At 44.2% G+C, this 16,610-nt stretch overlaps 1 protein-coding gene across 2 annotated transcripts in view; it reads left to right on the top strand.

The window, feature by feature from the left end:
- The first annotated feature begins 4,478 nt into the window (after positions 1-4,478).
- Positions 4,479-16,610, top strand: part of NSMCE1 (NSE1 homolog, SMC5-SMC6 complex component) — a 28,912-nt gene continuing 16,780 nt past the window's right edge. The window contains exons 1-2 of one of the 2 annotated variants that reach the window (XM_021700547.1): positions 4,479-4,604; positions 9,826-9,972. In XM_021700547.1, coding sequence (XP_021556222.1) covers positions 4,565-4,604; positions 9,826-9,972 — 187 coding nt within the window. In that variant the 5' untranslated portion in view covers positions 4,479-4,564. Of the gene's footprint in view, positions 4,605-8,756; positions 8,788-9,825; positions 9,973-16,610 lie in introns of those variants that run through there. The other variant, XM_044915645.1, reaches the window with a different exon arrangement.

Below are 16,610 nucleotides of genomic sequence, written 5' to 3'. Positions count from 1 at the left end.
ATGGCTGCATAATATTCATATTCATATATACATATACATTATGGCTTCTTTATCCATTTGTCTATTGATAAATGTTTAGATTGCTTCCATATCTTGGCTGTTGCAAATAATATTGCAATAAACATAGGGATGCATATATCTTTTTGAATTAGTGCTTTTGTTTTCTTTGGGTAAATACCCAGTAATGGAATTATTGGATCATATGCTATTTCTATTTTTAATTTTTTTGAGGAATCTCCACACTGTTTTCCATAGTGGTTGCACCAGTTTGCATTCCCACCAACAGCGCACAAGGGTTCCTTTTTCTCCACATCCTCGCCAACACTTGTTATTTCTTGTCTTCTTAATTTTAGCCATACTGACAGGTGTAAGGTGATACCTAGTGGTTTTGATTTGCATCTCCCTGATTAGTATCCAAAATATATGACGAACTTATACAATTCAACACCAAACAAGACAAATAATCCAAAATCCAATTAAAAAGGGGCAGAGGACCTGAATAGACATTTTTCTAAAGAAGACTTCCAGATGGCCAACAGATACATGAAAAGATGCTCAACATCACTCATCATAAAGAGACTGTCTTTTGAGATACTAAGAGACTCAATTTTTGCATCCATGATTATAATATACGTGGACCTGACATTTTCTTTAATTCTGCTGTTCTTGTTTTGGTATCAAGATTAGACTAGCCTCACAGAATGTTTGGATAGATTTCTCCATCTTGTCCATATTCTGGTGCAGTTTGCATAATATAGTTTGTTTGTTTGTTTTTTGCATTTGTGTGTATGTGTATCACTCTAGTAAAACTATCTCAGCCTGGGCATTTTACGAGTTGGAACAGATCCATTGCCTTTTCAAGTTCAATGATGATTATTGGTCTACTTCTCTTCTAGGGCAAAGTTTTGTAATTTGTATTTTTGTCAAAGATTGCCTCTTTTATCTAGATTTTCAAATGTGTTGGCACAAAGTTGTTCATAGTATACTCATGCTTTCTAAATTTTTACACTCTCTTTAGCCATTTATAATATTGCTTCGATAACTCTTACAAGAAGATTGTCTGTTGTATTAGTCTTTAATAGAACACCAGTTTCTGGTTTCCACAATCAATTTAATTTTCTTTTTTGTTTTACTCACATCTGCCTTTTGCTTTATTATTTCCTTCTTTCTGTTTTCTCTGGGTTATTTAGTTATTTATCTACCTCTTACATTGAACACTTAAATTTTTTTCTTGTTTTGTATTAAGTACACTTAAGGCTATAAATCCCCCTCTAATTATTGTTTTTAGTTGGATCCCACATGTTTCATTATATTTGGGTTTTTTTTGGTCATTCATTTCTAAATATTTTGTAATTTCCATATTGGTTTTCTTTTTAACATGTATGTATTTTTCAGTTTCCAAATGTATGTTCTTTTTCTCTTAAAAATGTTATAAAATCTTTCAACATACACTCAGGTATAAAAACTAATATAAATGAACTCCTGGCTTAAGAAATAAAATTCAAATGTATGCTTATCATGTTTAATTTTTTCATAAGTAATAGTAGTACGTGATAAAAAATAGATCATCCTGTCTTCAGGACCCTCTCCTCAGAAGCATTTTCAGTTACTAGTTTAAGGTCTAGAAGTGGTTTGGGTTTCTTTCTGGTTGTGTTTTTGTTGATTCTTCATTTTACTTCACCGTGGTTCGTGAATGTGGTCTACAGATTCTTTGGAATTTATTGAGACTTCCTTTGTGGCCAGTACACAGTCAATTTCTGTAAATGTTCCAAGTATGTTTGAAAAGAACAGGTGTGTTGATGTTCTTTTTCTAAAATACAAACCTGATCTCATCACTTCCTCCCCAATAGCTTCTATGGTCTTCAGGTAAAAAGACTGACCTCCTTAGCCTATGATTTGGCCCCCAAGCTTCCTCTCTAGCCAGGGTCTCAGTCACCTGCCTTAGGGACAGTGAATTTATGTCCACGGAGCTTCTGTACCTTTCACGGTCAACTTTCAGAAGAATATTTGAACTGGCAGCAGAGTTGTCCTGTAGCAAACCGCTCAATGTCTGGCACACTGAAGGTCCTCATAAATACTCACTGAGCCAACTAGAGAGCGGGCTGTCTTCTGAGGGTGGAGGCATGCCGAGGCAAGATAGTCACCTGGTAATCCACCTCACTGGGACCTCTGGTTGCTGTCCCCCTCCATGCTAACTTCTCGGCACTCTCCCTTCCTCCTATGTCTACCTGCCCATACTGCAGTGGATGACTTCAAAGACCCTCCCACCAACACTCTCCAGTTGCTTTGACTTCTAGGGTCAGCTGCATTTGTTTAGCTAAGACCCACCCCAGTATGAGTCCACACAGAGCTTCTGCTCTGAGGCCCCTGGTATGGGGATGGGAGATTGCCCAGGGATCAGGAGTGACTATCCTCTCTGCACATTTATGGTTTCAACCTTAGCTGGAACCTCACTTTTGCATTCCCTTTGGCATCTGTTCCAAACCTTTGATTCTCCTCAAATCCCCAAGCATCTCCCAGCTCCTTTGCTTAGCAGAAGCAGAGTTTGCTACTTTATGGAGAAAGCAGAAAAGATCAGAGGTGAACCTTTATCCATCCATTTCTACCTCTTTTCCTCCTGTTTCAGAAATGTCTTTCTTCCTTTCTAGGGTAAGAGTAATCCTGTCTCTGTATGCCCTTGACCCCGTTCTCTCCTGTCTTTATTGATTATTCCCTCTGCTCCTGTCTTCATGTCTCCCCTTCCCAAAAAACCCTTCCTAGAAGTAGTCAGCATCCCCTCTCCATTCCCTCAGCTTCCATGCATTCACTTCTCTTGGAGGCAGATGTAGCTTCCTCCTCTCTATGGGCTCTTAATGGCCATCACATTCTAAATCAGTGAGCATTTTTCTTGACCTCTCCAGAGCACTGACAATTCAGACCACAGCCTACCACCCAATAGTCTCTCCCACCTCTTTGCCTCTGGTACCACTTGGTCTTGAATCTCTCTTTCTACCTCCTTTCTTGGCTGTTTGATCATGAAATGTCAGTGTTCCCAGTGTTTTCCATTCATGGGCCCCTGTTTTTATTTCTCTACACCCCCGGAAAGCACACATGTCATCACAAAGCAGCATAGTCTCTACCAAGCTTTAAACAGGGGCTGCCATAGGGGAATGCTGGCCTATTATGGCCAGACTGCCCCATATTTCAAGAGCTGCAGATACCCTAGGGTTTTATGTGAAATGCCTCAGCTTTAAATATTGATAATGAATTCAAAATTTTACAAAACTATGCAGGACAAACAAAACATAGATGGTCTCCTTAGAGCTGTTCTTCTCTTTGACTGCCCCCAAGGCATTTTATAAAGTACTTTATTAGTAAAGATAACTCACACTTATTGAGGCCTTACTATGTGCCAGATACTCTAAGAGCTTTGCATGTATTAGCTCATTTGATCTCACAGCAATCCTATCAACAATGTGCTAGTATTATCCCTGCCTTATGGATGAGCAAACTGAGGTGGAGAGCTTCAGTATTTTGTCCTGGGTCTCAGACATACTGAGTTTAAGAACCAGCATTCAAATCCAGACGGTCCAGCTCCCAAGCTCAAGCTCTTAACTAACACACACTACTGCATTTTTCACTCAGCCTACCTGGAAACTGATGTCCAGAGAGGTTGAGAAGTTGTCCAAGATCACAGGAATGTAACCGGGCAAGTAGGGATTTGAAGCTATCATCACAGAGATATAGATACTTGCACTTTCTGCTGTACTGGAATTAGCTACCTGTTTCCCTGCTAGACTGCATCCCCAGCTCCCAGATCAGGCACTGGGATGCAAGCGTTTGTCAAATGATGTCCTCCAACAGTCCATTCACTTCTATTAATAACTTCATTTGCTTCTCCTAACAATCCCTAGGTAAGACAGTAGCTGACATTTAATCAGCACTTCCAAGTGTGCGTTTTTTCTTTTAAACCTCATGACCACACTATTCCATGAGGACTATTATCATCCCCATATAACAGAAGAGGAAACTGAGGCTCAGCGCAGCTCAATGACTCACCCAAGATCTGGCAACTAGTAAGTGGCAGAGCCAGGATTCTCCTCGAGCTATATGACAACAAGAGTGCTCATCGCTGACCCCGAGGCCACAGTGTCGGTTGTACAGATGGGGAAACTGAGGCCCGGGACAGGGCACTGGCTTGTGTCCGCGGAGCCGCGGCTACTGGGGGGGGAGGGTCCCGCTACATGCCTGCCCTTCCACCCCTTTGGTCGCGGGGTGCCACTGCGGTGGACGACGACAAGCCGCAGCTCCGCCCCGTAAGGTACGCAAAGCGGCAGGAGAAGTGCGTAACTCCCCACCTACCCCACAGGCTCCGGCAACTGAGGGGGGGACCGGAGGGCAGGAAGTGCGTCACCCGGAGGGAGGGACTAATGGGCGACATCCACCAATGGGAGCGCCGAGCTCGCGTTCGCCCCGCCCCGAAGGAGGAGCCACGCCCGCCTTTCTGCCTTGGCCGCCGGCAGTGGGGGCTGCGCCTGGGTACCGCGGTGGGTAATCTGGGCCCCGGGCCGCGAGGCTGCCGGGGATGGAAGAGGGCCGTGCGGAGAGGCGACGGAGGACGGAAGGTGGGGGTTAGGCCCCGGGGTCGGCCCGTGTCTGTGCCGGAGTGTGGCGCTGGGGGCCGGGGGCTTGGGGCTCCTCATTTCCTGATGAGGAAACAGGCCCAGAGAGGGGCAGGAAGGCCAGTAGGCTGGAACCTAGTGCCCCCGACACACAGACGTTGTTAAATCGTAGTAATAGGTGCAAAAGTCGGTTTGATCCTAATATTAGGTGACAAAAGCAAAATACAGAATTCTCCCTGAACCGAATACGGAAAATAAGGCCTTCGCGGACCTCCTCTCGGTTACTCGCCGCGCTCTGTGCTTGTGCTCTCTGTCTTGTTACAGGAATCCTTAACTTTATACAAGTCCACAGCCTCGTATTTTAAAGCCCCGAGGCGAGGCATGCTCAGAATCCCCAATTTTTCGGATTTTCGAAAGGAATATGATGCATATATTCGATGTTATGTCATACCTTCGTTGGGGTCTGGGGCAGCTTCTTGTAATCAAATACATGAATGTTTTCACAGCTAAATATGTGCATATTTACACCAAAGGAGCTAAAGAACGGCCAGAAATAGCTTCATCTTAGGTCAGATCAGGTTTTCAAGCTTAAAAGATTGGGTTTTAAGACCTTTTTTAGATTTGAGAATTGTAGGTAAGGGATCCCTGCAGGCAAGGGATGGTGATTGAATTGTTGCCTCCTGTATGTCGCTTACCTAGGCAGGGGGTGCTACAGTTCCTGAACTCTGCATTTGTTTTGCCACCCCAGTGTCCCTCACTAATTCTGTGCATCACCTTGTGCCTTCAGTCTCTGTTTCCTCATCTGTAAAATGGGGTCAGTAATGCTTCCGTCCTCAGGTGAGGATGGATTGAGACCACAGGAAAGCACTCAACTTAACGCCTCGCACATGGCTCAAATGGTGACGGTTGAGATCTGCTTATTGCACAGACATTTCCATTTTTTAATTATTTGGGTAGGCAGTTAACCGTGGTTAACCTCTGCTACCCAGTCCCTCTTCAGACAACTGCCTTCTGTGTATAAACAGGCCTATCTGTATCTATTTTCTTCTCCTTTCCCCCAAATTATGGCCTTCTATGCTGTTCTATAGTTGGTCCTTCTTACTAACATTTATTTTGGCTGTTACGTAACATATTTACATTATTTCCTCTTTTTCTAATCAAGGTAGGTACCATTTCTATAAAAATGTTTGCAATGTAAGTTTGAAGGATAAAAATAAAGCACCCATATACTCACCATTAAGTTAAGAAATAGAACATTATCATATCCTGAAAGCCCCCGCTAAATCCTTTCTTCCCCTCACCAAAGATGACCACTGCCCTGAGTATTGTGTTCCTCGTTCCCTTATTTTTCTTTGTGGTTTTTACTGTGTATCTGTAACGACTGCCATGTTCGATTTCGCTTGGTTTTGAATTTTATATAGGATCCTCATATATATATTTATGTGCCTTTATTTTTGCATAAAATTACATATATGAGATGCATCCATGGTGATGTGAGTAGCTCTACATCACCTTCATTGCTTCCTTGCTCTTTTAAATTCCACGGTTTGATTATAAATGCTTTACTCAGGCATTCCTCAACTGATTGTCATGGATACTTGCCAGATTTTTGCTACCACGTGGTTCGTTTATAAACATATTTTCTGGGACAGATGTAGAAAAGTTTCTCTAAATTGTATACTGAATAGTGGATTTCTGGGGATACCCAAATTTGCCGGTAATATCGAACTGTCTCAGGTGGTTCCTAAGAGTTTACACTCCACCAGCAGTGGATGAGTTTTAGCCTAGGCCATTCTTCAGAACTTTTGCCTATCTGGTGATGAATAAGACATTGGTCACTGTGGTTTGAATACTCATTTGCCTGATGACATCAAGACTGAGCAGCTTTTAATATATTAATCATTTGTGCATCCTCTTTGAAAATTTCTGTTGCTTATTTTTCTTTCGCAGTTGTCTTCCCCTTACTGATTTGTAGGACTTCGTCACATATTCTGAGTATGAATCTTCTGTGGCTTCAGTGTATTTCAGATGCTTTCCAGTTTGTAGCTTGTCTCCTCTGTCTCTCTCTCCCACTCTCAAGTATTTTGGGTGAACAGAGGTTCTTAATTTTAACAAAGTCGAATTTATTGGCATATTCCGTTATGGTTTGTACTTTTTGTATCTATTATTATTATTATTATCGTATCATTTAAAGAAATCCTTCCCTGCCTTTGGCTCATAAAGAATGTTCTGTATTGTCGCCCAAAGTTTTATAGTGTTTTCTTTCTTACGACCTTACTCCTCCAAAAGATTTCTGTGCATAGTGTGAGGTGAAGGTTGAGTTCTCTGTTTTTTTCACATAAGGGTAATCCGTTGTTCTGGCACCTTTTATTGAAAAGCTTGCTTTGATCCGGTGTTCTGTTTCTCCAACACGTCATGTGTCCATATCTGTGTGTGTTTCTGTGTCTGGGTTCTCTGTTTTGTCCTGATGGTCTTATTTGGTCCATGTGTATAATATTTTCATACATTATTCATTACTGTAGCTTTAAAATAAGTCGCTACCTGGTAGGATGAGTCCTCCTGTCTTTATCTTTTCCCAGAATGGGTGGCTTTGCTGTTTTGCCTTTATGTGTTCCATGTAAATTTTTGAATCATCTTGTCAAATCACGTGCAGACACACACAGCCTGTTGGGATTTTGATCGGAATCACTTGGGTTCAGGTTGCACTGGATCAATGTGGATTTGAAAGTGATTGCTTTCAATATTCCTTCCTTAAGTATTATGTTTTTGTAGATAACATTTAGTAGATAAAGGAAGTTTCCTTTAACTCCCAAGCATTTAGTATGGGTGACTGGTGAATTTAATCAATCATAGTTTCTGAATCTATTAAGATGATTGTAGGCTTTTTCTTCTGTATTCTGTTAATGTGGTGACTCACACTGACTTTATTGAGATATTATTGACATATGACATTCAATTGATTTTCACATCTTAAACCATTGAGGGGATAAACCCAATTGGTCACCATGTAGAATCCTTTCTGTGTTGCTAAGTTTCAATTAATGTTTTGCTCCAGACCATTGCAGCTGTGTTTCTGAAAGATACTAACCCTTTTATTTTCCTTTGTTTTGAAGCCTCGGTTAGGCTTTAATGCCCAACTTATGTCGGCCTTATCAGATGATTTGGGGAGGGTTTGCTCTTTTGCAGGCCCTGGGGTAGTTTTGTGACATTTGAAATCACTTGCTTCTAGAATGTTTGGTAGGGCTTCTTGATAAATCCATCCAGATCTGAAGTTTTCTTTGTGGGGAGATGGACTTCCCACAGAATGTCTTCAATGGTTATAAAACTTGTTGGTTTTCAGATAATTCTGTAGTTGGTTTTGAATGGATTTCCTATAACTTTGCATATATTTACAACTTTAGATTATTGTTAGGTTGTTTTTGTCTTTTTTTTTTAAATATGTTTGAATCCTCAGTTAGTTCCCCTTTTTCATTCCACACTTGATCTTAGCCAAAAGGCTGAGAAGCGATCCCCTTTTTCATTCCAAATAGTTTTTATTTGTCAGTCTTCTCTCTTGGAAAATCTTGTCAGAGGTTGGTCGCTTTTATTATGTTTTTTTCAAAGAATAATTTTGGTTTTGTTGATCTCAAGTGTATATTAATTTCATTGTTTTCTGCTCTTTATTATTCACTTCCTTTAACTTTTTTTGGATTTAATTTGCCGTTGGATTTAATGTTGCTGATCCTAGTGATAGGAAATAAACCTTGGCAGGACATAGTGACTGGCTGGATCTGAGGGTGATAGGGAGGAGGATCAGAGTTGGACGCTCGGGCCTGTGGTGTTTGTGTGACTGCGTGGACTGCCTCCCCCACTGCCCCCCCCCCCCCCAAACCGGAAGATTCGTGAAGAAGACCCAGGTAAAGAAAAAGGTTGAGGATGGGGGAAGCCTCAGGAGATGAGCCCAACTTAGGACCTGTTGAGGTTGAGTTATCGCTGAGCTGTTCTTGAGGATACCTAGCAGGCAGTCTGAGAAACTGGTCCTGAGCTCCTGCATCTTTCCACCCCTGAGGTCCAGTTGATGTGCTGTTTAAAAAAAACTGAGCAGCAACTAACCTTTTTGTGTCTCTCCTACATGCCAGCTCCTTGGCAAACCTCTGGTAGTCATATCTCATTTAAATGGCATCTTCTGTCTTAAAGATAGTTTTTTGTTATCCCCATTTTATAGCTGAAAAGACTGAGGTCGAGGGAAATGAAGCTCATTAGCTGAAATGTTTTTGTGCTGTATTTGCCTAAGGGAACAGCGAATTTCTTGTCAGATCATGGCGTTGCCTGAAGTGAATGTTAAACCCTCAGAATTCCAGGCCCCTCAGTGGTCCGAACCTCCAGGAATGGGGCCCAGGAATCTGTATTTTTCGTGTGCAGGTTTGATGATTCTCAAGATCAAGTGGGTCTGGCAAACACTCTTCTCAACACCACCTGCCAATTTCTAAAGCCACGCTCTTTGCCTCCGCACCGTGCCACCTCTCCGTGGCTAGAGCAGGCTGTTTGATCAGGACTTGTGTAATGCTTTCATCAGCTCTGATCTCTGTGGTTTGTGGAAAGATAACGTTTTAGTAGAGAGCAGGAGATTGAAAAAGCACCCCACAGTGACAGTTGTTTCATTAGTGGTTTGGGAAATGAGAAGGAAACTAGTACTGGGTAAGCACTTACTAGCAGTTCTTTAGGCGGTGAATGCTTTTCTAGGTTGAGCGTGAGAAAATGGGGCCTCAGCTGACTTTATCCAAGGCCACAGATCTGCTAAGTGGCTGAACCAAGTTTCAGACCCAGAATTGTCTAGGAGTAAATAGAGCTAACGCTTACGTAGTGTTCAGCCTGTTACCTGGCTTTTATTGTGTATTAACTCACTGAATGGAGTAATTCCATGGAGGCCGTTGCTATCGTTAGTCTCATAGATAGAGACCGAAGCACACGGAGGTTTGGTTGCCCCATTTCACCCACTTAGGTGGTAGAGCAGGCCGGTCCAGGCACTCTGGCTGGCTCCAGAACCCACGCTTCTCCCCACCTGCTGGTACTCGTTCGCTTGCCCCAGACCCGTGTCCTTTTCATTTAGAGACATTCGGCAGGATGCACTTGAGTTTGAGAACTACAACAAATGTCTACTCGTGAATGTCAGTTAGTACACAACGCAGAACTTGGCTTTCCGAGAGCCCGGAGGTGACTGGGTTTCCTTTGCTTCTTTTCTTAGCTCCTTCACACCCGCAGGGTGGTACTGGAAGGGCAGGTGTCATGACTGACGTCCACCGGCGATTCCTCCAGTTGTTGATGACTCACGGAGTGCTGGAGGAGTGGGACGTTCGGCACCTGCAGAAGCACTGCTATCGGGTTCATGACCGTGAGTATTGTCTCCCGGGCCCCAGGATGCCCCGGAACCATGTGTTCGGGGACTAGAGACACGGGTGTAAAACCATGGAGCCGGCCAAGCAGTACACCTCACCGGGTCTCTCACACAGTCTTGCGCCAGCCCCTGTTTCTCATCTCATCTTTGACTTTTATTTATACTTTTTATTTTTTTATGTAAATCTGACATTTAGCCCAGGGATAGGAATTTGGACTTTGAAGCCATCTAGTTGGGGCTCACACCAAGGCTCCAGCATCTTCTCCAGCCCGAGTTTCTTTATCTGTCTAATGAGGACAATTCATCGTCCTTGACACCACAGGGGGGTTCAGAGGATTAAGAGACAAGATGCGTACAAAGTGCCTGGCCCCTCGGAAGGTGCTCATTTGGCAGTCGATGGTAAGAGGGTGGCTGAGCACCGTGGGTCAGAGCGTAGCCTGGGACTCGGCCAGACCCAGAGATAGTGCCGCCGTGGGCCAGCCGTGCGCATTTGGAGCATCTTCTCAGTGGTTGCTGAGACAGGAGGTAAGACAAGACACACGAAGCATTCAGAGACTGGGCCCGGCCGAGCTGGCAGTGCCTGGAGGCCGCAGTACAAGCAACAGGATCAATGCTGGCAGGTCAGTAAAATTGATATTGGTAGCTCGGGTTGAGCTGAGTGTCAGTATGGGTAGATCCTGTTGAGTGACAAAGAAAGTGGATAAATTATACTTACTGTATGATGTCACTGCGTTAAGCTTTTTGTAAAACTTAACAATGTTTTTTAAAGATTTATTTATTTGAGAGAGAGCGAGCGAGCACATGATGAACCACGGGAGGGGCAGAGGGAGAGGGAGAAGCAGACTCCCCGCGAAGCAGGGAGCCTGACGCGGGGCTCGATCCCAGGACCCTGTGATCATGATCTGAGCCGAAGGGAGACGCTTAACTGACTGAGCCACCCAGGTGCCCCAACTTAACGATTTGTGTTGTTCATGAATATAAACATCTGCATGTAAAAAAAATAAGAGTGGACCAGAAGGATATGTAAGACACTTGTGAGGTGCTTGCGAGAAATCAGAGGACACTGTCATCTTTATCGTATTTTGTTCTTTTATTAAAGAAAAGACTTGAAGCGAACAAGGCATTCGCGGTGTAGTCTGATGATCGTCACTTCCGATGAATGGGAATACGGGTGTTTGTTTATATTCTGTGCTTTTGTCTTTCTGTGTTTTCAGTTTTCAAGAGAAGAGGGGAAAGCACATAGGGGTGAGCCAGCCAGGATGAGTGAGGACAGGTGTGCGTGGGGCGCCAGGTTTTCAGGTGAAGGCCCGTGAGAAGAGGGGCCACATGTGGGGGGTTGCCGTCTGCCGCATGGCGGAGGCAGAAGCCACATCAGAGAGAGCTGAAGGGTGGGTGGGAGCGGCACGGGCGAGACGGCGGGCGCAGAGACAGATACTCTTCCATGATGTGCAGAAGGGAGACGAGAGGGTGTGTGCTAGGGTGGAGGCAGGTTAGGAGGGACCGGCCCCTTGAGGTATCCCACGTAAAATGCCGGGAGCTTGCTGGGGGGCGCTAAATGAAATGCTTGCGGGGATCCTACAGTAAGGAAACCTCTTGAACCTTGTTTCATCCCATGTATCCAAACTTCGTTGACCTACACCTGACATAACTTTGGGAAACCCCAGATAGGAACGTATGATATGTGGGAACAGATGTGTCCTTTTGGTGTGTGGGTTTACAGATCAGGAAGAACTCACCGTATGTACACCAGAGTAATGGGGTTTCTTTTGTGCTTAATTCTGGGGACAGTGCGGACATCTGGAAGGGCTTGAAACAGGAAAGGGATATAATTAGTGCTGTGCTAGAAAACCGTCCTTCTGGTGAAAACATAACTGCTCTACTTGCATGCACTGGGGTGAGTGGGTCTTTGGTAAGGGCCTCCTTTATGGGAAAGGCGTATTACACCTGCCAAGCTATCTGCCCTTGTTCCTTAAAAAGCACAACAGGGTTTTCAGCCTCCCCCTCGGAATGCTCCAGTGAAGGGCCTAAGAATGTTTTTCTTAGTCTTTCATCTACATGACAGTTCATTCCTCCCCCCCCTTCAGTTTCTCATGTAAGTCCTAAATGTGGGCTTTAATGCTAATGGGGAAGTTTCGTAGCTCACTGCAGGGAGCCACATGGTGCCTTAGTACTAAGAATGAAAGTGCTTTTGCCTTTGTTTGACCTTTAAAGTTGTTATGACCTAATTTAGGAAAGTCCTGTAGAATACATCTAGGAATAAATTTATTCTTCACACTTTATGTGCCGTATCTGTGCATTAAGATATCAAGATACAGTTATGGCTAGGGTAATCAGGATAGAGCTGGAGTTTGTTTTCCCCTACCCTTCATTTAAAAAAAAAAAAAAGCCTTAAGCATTATTGTTATTTTAGAGACTTTAAAACGAGAAGTGATGGAAAGAAACGATTGCAAATTAAGTAAATACTACAAGACCCAACATTATTATTTTTTTTTTTTTAAAGATTTTATTTATTTATTTGAGAGAGAGAATGAGGGGGGAGGGCCAGAGGGAGAAGCAGACTCCCCGCCGAGCAGGAAGCCCGATGCGGGACTCGATCCCGGGACTCCAGGATCATGACCTGAGCCGAAGGCAGTCGCTTAACCAACTGAGCCACCCAGGCGCCCAAGACCCAACATTATTAATCTGTCTTTGGAAGAGATACCCAGGAAAGTCCCCTTTTACCAACTGGAAACGTATTCAGCTTCTAAGATAATTATGAAACAGAGGAGTAATTGAATCTGTGGGTTATTCTGATTGCAATTTCCCATGGCTTTTTGTCCAGCTTATCAAACACACTTCCTATTCCGGGCTCTGATTCCAACTCTTCTTACCATCATGAAACTGGAAGCAAATTCCCCAGTTCTCTGGGCTAGTGAGAGTTGAGGTTTTGTTGTGATGCGCCGGCATAAAGCCATGGGCCTGGGCTCTCTGAGTGGCACTGAGGGCCTGTGGGCTCTCGGAGGGCACCTGAGGTTGTGAGCTGGAGCGTGTGAATGTGCGTGCCGTCATCCGGCACCTCTTGGGGGCGCCATGGGGGCCAGGCCCCTGTGCTGGGGACTGGTGACACTGAGACAAAGCTTTTGCTTCGCCTTGGGTTTCCTGAATCATGCAGCCCCAGAATCCTATGATTCCCCTTGATGGAAGTAGGTACAGGAAGCCAGGGGAGTGATGATTAAGGAGACTTGCATTTGAGGATTTCCACTTTTGACCAAGACTGAGTAACAGCGACCAATCTACCTTACTGTCTGAAACAATTAAAAAGAGATGAAACAGTGGACATTAGTCAGTGAAGGACAGTGACTCCTTGAGGGACATGCAGTGAAGGTTTTTCCCCCCACTGTTGTCTTTTCTAGTACTTCCTCTCCAGTTCCCTGGACGCTCAGTGGATGTCCAGTAATTCAGCTCAGTTCTGACACTGTTTACCTGGAGTTAGCGTCAGATCCCACAGTTAAAGGGGTTCAGCTCCACCAGGCTGCCCCCACTTCAGATGCCAGTCTCAAGTCTGAGCCTCTAGTACTTCCGACTGACCAGCTATACATCACATTTTCTGGCCTGCCCCTCAGGTTCAGTAATTTGCTAGAATGGCTCACAGAACTCAGGAAAACCCTTGACTTACATTGCTGGTCTATTATGAAGGATACAGCTCAGGAACAGCCAAAGGGGAGAGATGCATAGGCAGGGGTGGCACCCTTTCTGGGTGCTCCATCCTCCCAGTACCTTGATGTGTTCACCATCCCAGTGGATCTCCAAATGCCATCATTTGGGGGCTTTTTGGAGCTTTCATTACACATGCATGATTGATTAAATCATTGGCCATGGGTGATTAACTCCGTATGTAGTCCCCCTGTCCTTCCCAGAGTTGGGGATGGGGCTGAAAGTTCCAAGCTTCTAATCAAGGCTTGGTTTTTCTGGCCACCAACCCCCAATCCTGAAGTTCTTTAGGGACCTACCAAGAGTTGCCGCATTAGAACGAGACACTTCTGTCACCCTTGTCACTCAGGAAATTCCAAGGGTTTTAGGAGTTCTGTGCCAGGAACCAGGAATGACAACCAAGTATCTTTTTTTTTTTTTTCCAAATATGTTTTTTATACCACAGGCAAAAACAGAATGAGTACTACAATTGCCTCAGCTCACTGCCCCGAGGGTTTTCAGGCCATGGCGCAGGGGAATCCCAGGCAGAGCTAAAAACAGACTGTCTGAGCTGAGGGGATGGGGGATGAGAGCTCAAGGAGACAGAAGCGTTTGCAGATCAGAGCAGGAGAAGAGGTGCTCGGAGAGGTGGAGTCGGCCGCCTCCCCCTACTCCCTGGCAGGGGTCCAGCGAAGAGCAGATACACAGGGAGCTGCCCGAGGCCAGGCAAAGATGCAGTTGAAAGGATTAAGAGAGATCAGTGCCCGATGTTCACAGGGTGGAGGACAGTACCCAGTGCAGTACGCAGTGGCTTTGCTGGGGAGTTCTACCAAGCGTTGAAGGAAGAAGTGCTGCCAGTTCTACCCACTCTCCTCCAGAAAACTGAAAAGAGGGAACACTTCCCAACTCGTTCTTTGAGGCTTGCATTATCCTGATACCAAAACCAGACAAGGACATTGCAAGGAGAGAAATCTAAAGGCTCAGATCCTTCATGAATATAGATGCTAAAATTCTAAACACAATTTTAGCAAATGAAATCCAGCAATATATGGAAAGGATGATATAATATGACCAAAGTGGGGTTTAGACCAAGAATGCAGGGTTGGTTTAATATTTGAAAATCAATCCATGTAGTTTACCATATTAACTAAAAAAGAAAAACCCATATGGTCATCTCAGTAGTGCAGAAAAAGCATTTGACAAAATCTGATATCTATCCTGGCATGATGCAGCAGAAATTTCATACAGGGAAGTAGAGATCCTAAGGATCAAGGGGAGAAGCAGATTTACAGGGCCTTGGGGCTTAGAGCAGGAGAGAGGACTCAACAACTACATCTATTCTCAATAAAATCCCTCAGCAAAGTAACAAAAGAAGGGAGATTCTTTAACCCAATAGAGAGGGTCTGTGTAAAACCTACAGCTAACATACTTCACTCTGAAGACTGAATACTTTACCCTAATATCAGGAGCAAGACAAGAATGTCCATTCTAATCATTTCTGTTCTAGCCAGTACACTTAGGCAAGAAAAAAAATAAAAGACATTCAGGTTGAAAAGGAAAAAGTAGAACTGTCTATTGAAAGACATCATCTATGTAGAAAATCTGATGGATCTTCAAAAAGCTGCTAGAACTAGTAAGTGGGTTTAGTAAAGTGGCAGGATACAAGATCAATTTCCAGAAATCCATTGTATTTCTGTATGCTCACAGTGAATCATCAGAAATTGAAATTTTAAAAAGCACTGTTCATAATAGCATCAAAAATATGAAATACTTAGAAATAAATGTGTTAAAACCTTGTAAGCTAAATGTAGGGGATAATCAGGTTCACGCAATAGAGCTTGTTCTCTTGGTCCGGTGAGGCCCTGCTTCATCTGTGTGGGCCTCTAAGAAAACAGATGTAGCATCCAGGAAATAGATCCTTTCCATCCTGTATCCAGGGTTTACCCGGAGGAGCACCTTCCTTGAAGTCTGATTCACAAGAGAGTTGGGAGGTAGTTATGTGGTAGTCAGGTAGCCATGGAAGGTTTCTTTGGTTCAGTTTCCCGGAAAACAGGACAAACATGGAAGCCTGAATTCTGAAACCTTCACAAGTGGCGCAAGGTCCTTTTGTTATGAAATGGTGTTGCCCGGCATGGGGTTGAGGGCGCCCCAAACCAGAGCCTGACTCTTGGTATTTCGTCTCTCCTGTGGCGTTACTGAGCAGAAGCAGAAGTTTGCCATAGCCCACAAGTTGCATGGCAATGATTCTGATTTCCAGCCCTCGTTAAAATGTTCTTGGGTCTGGTCTTTTGTTTTTCGGTTGAACAGGTTGGGTTTTTAGGGAATCACCAGGTCCAGCCTCCCAGCACCCAGCTGCTTCTCGCGTCAGCTCCGGCCCCACCGCTGCCAAATGCGACCTTCCGAATCAGCGGCACATTCGCTGAGGGCCTTCCTTGCCTGAAGCTCTTCGGGGAGCCTTTTAAACTTATTTTTTATTTTGAAATAATTCCAAACTCACAGGATAGCTGTAAGGATAGTACAAGGAAGTATTTTCCCCCTGGATCATTTGAGAGTTTCCAATTTGAAGTTCCATCACTGCTAAATTCTTTAGGGAATGTGTCCTTCTAGCAAAGACATCCTCCTAAATCGTCATGGGATAACCGTTCACATCAGGACTGATTAACACTGCTGTATCACTGCCCTCTCATCCGCAGACCCCACTGGGGTTTTCCAGTTGTCTCAACACTGTCTCCTTTAGCCAAGGGATCCGCCACAGGGGTACGTGTCGCATTTAGTTGTTAACGTATGTTTCTTTAGGTGCCTTCAATTGGGAATCATTCCTCAGCCTTTTCCTTGACTTGTATGACCTTGACATTTTTGAAGATTACAGGTTAATTATTGAGTAGAACAGAGCTGCTAGAGATTTGACGCGAGCCACAGAGGTAATTAAAGTTTTCTGGGGGCCACGTTAAAAGAGGTAGAAGGAA

The sequence above is a fragment of the Neomonachus schauinslandi genome, chromosome 5 (assembly GCF_002201575.2).
Source record: "Neomonachus schauinslandi chromosome 5, ASM220157v2, whole genome shotgun sequence".
Classification (NCBI taxonomy): domain Eukaryota; kingdom Metazoa; phylum Chordata; class Mammalia; order Carnivora; family Phocidae; genus Neomonachus; species Neomonachus schauinslandi.
The sequence above is the reverse complement of the archived record's forward strand: the minus strand, read 5'-3'. Positions and strand labels throughout refer to the sequence as shown.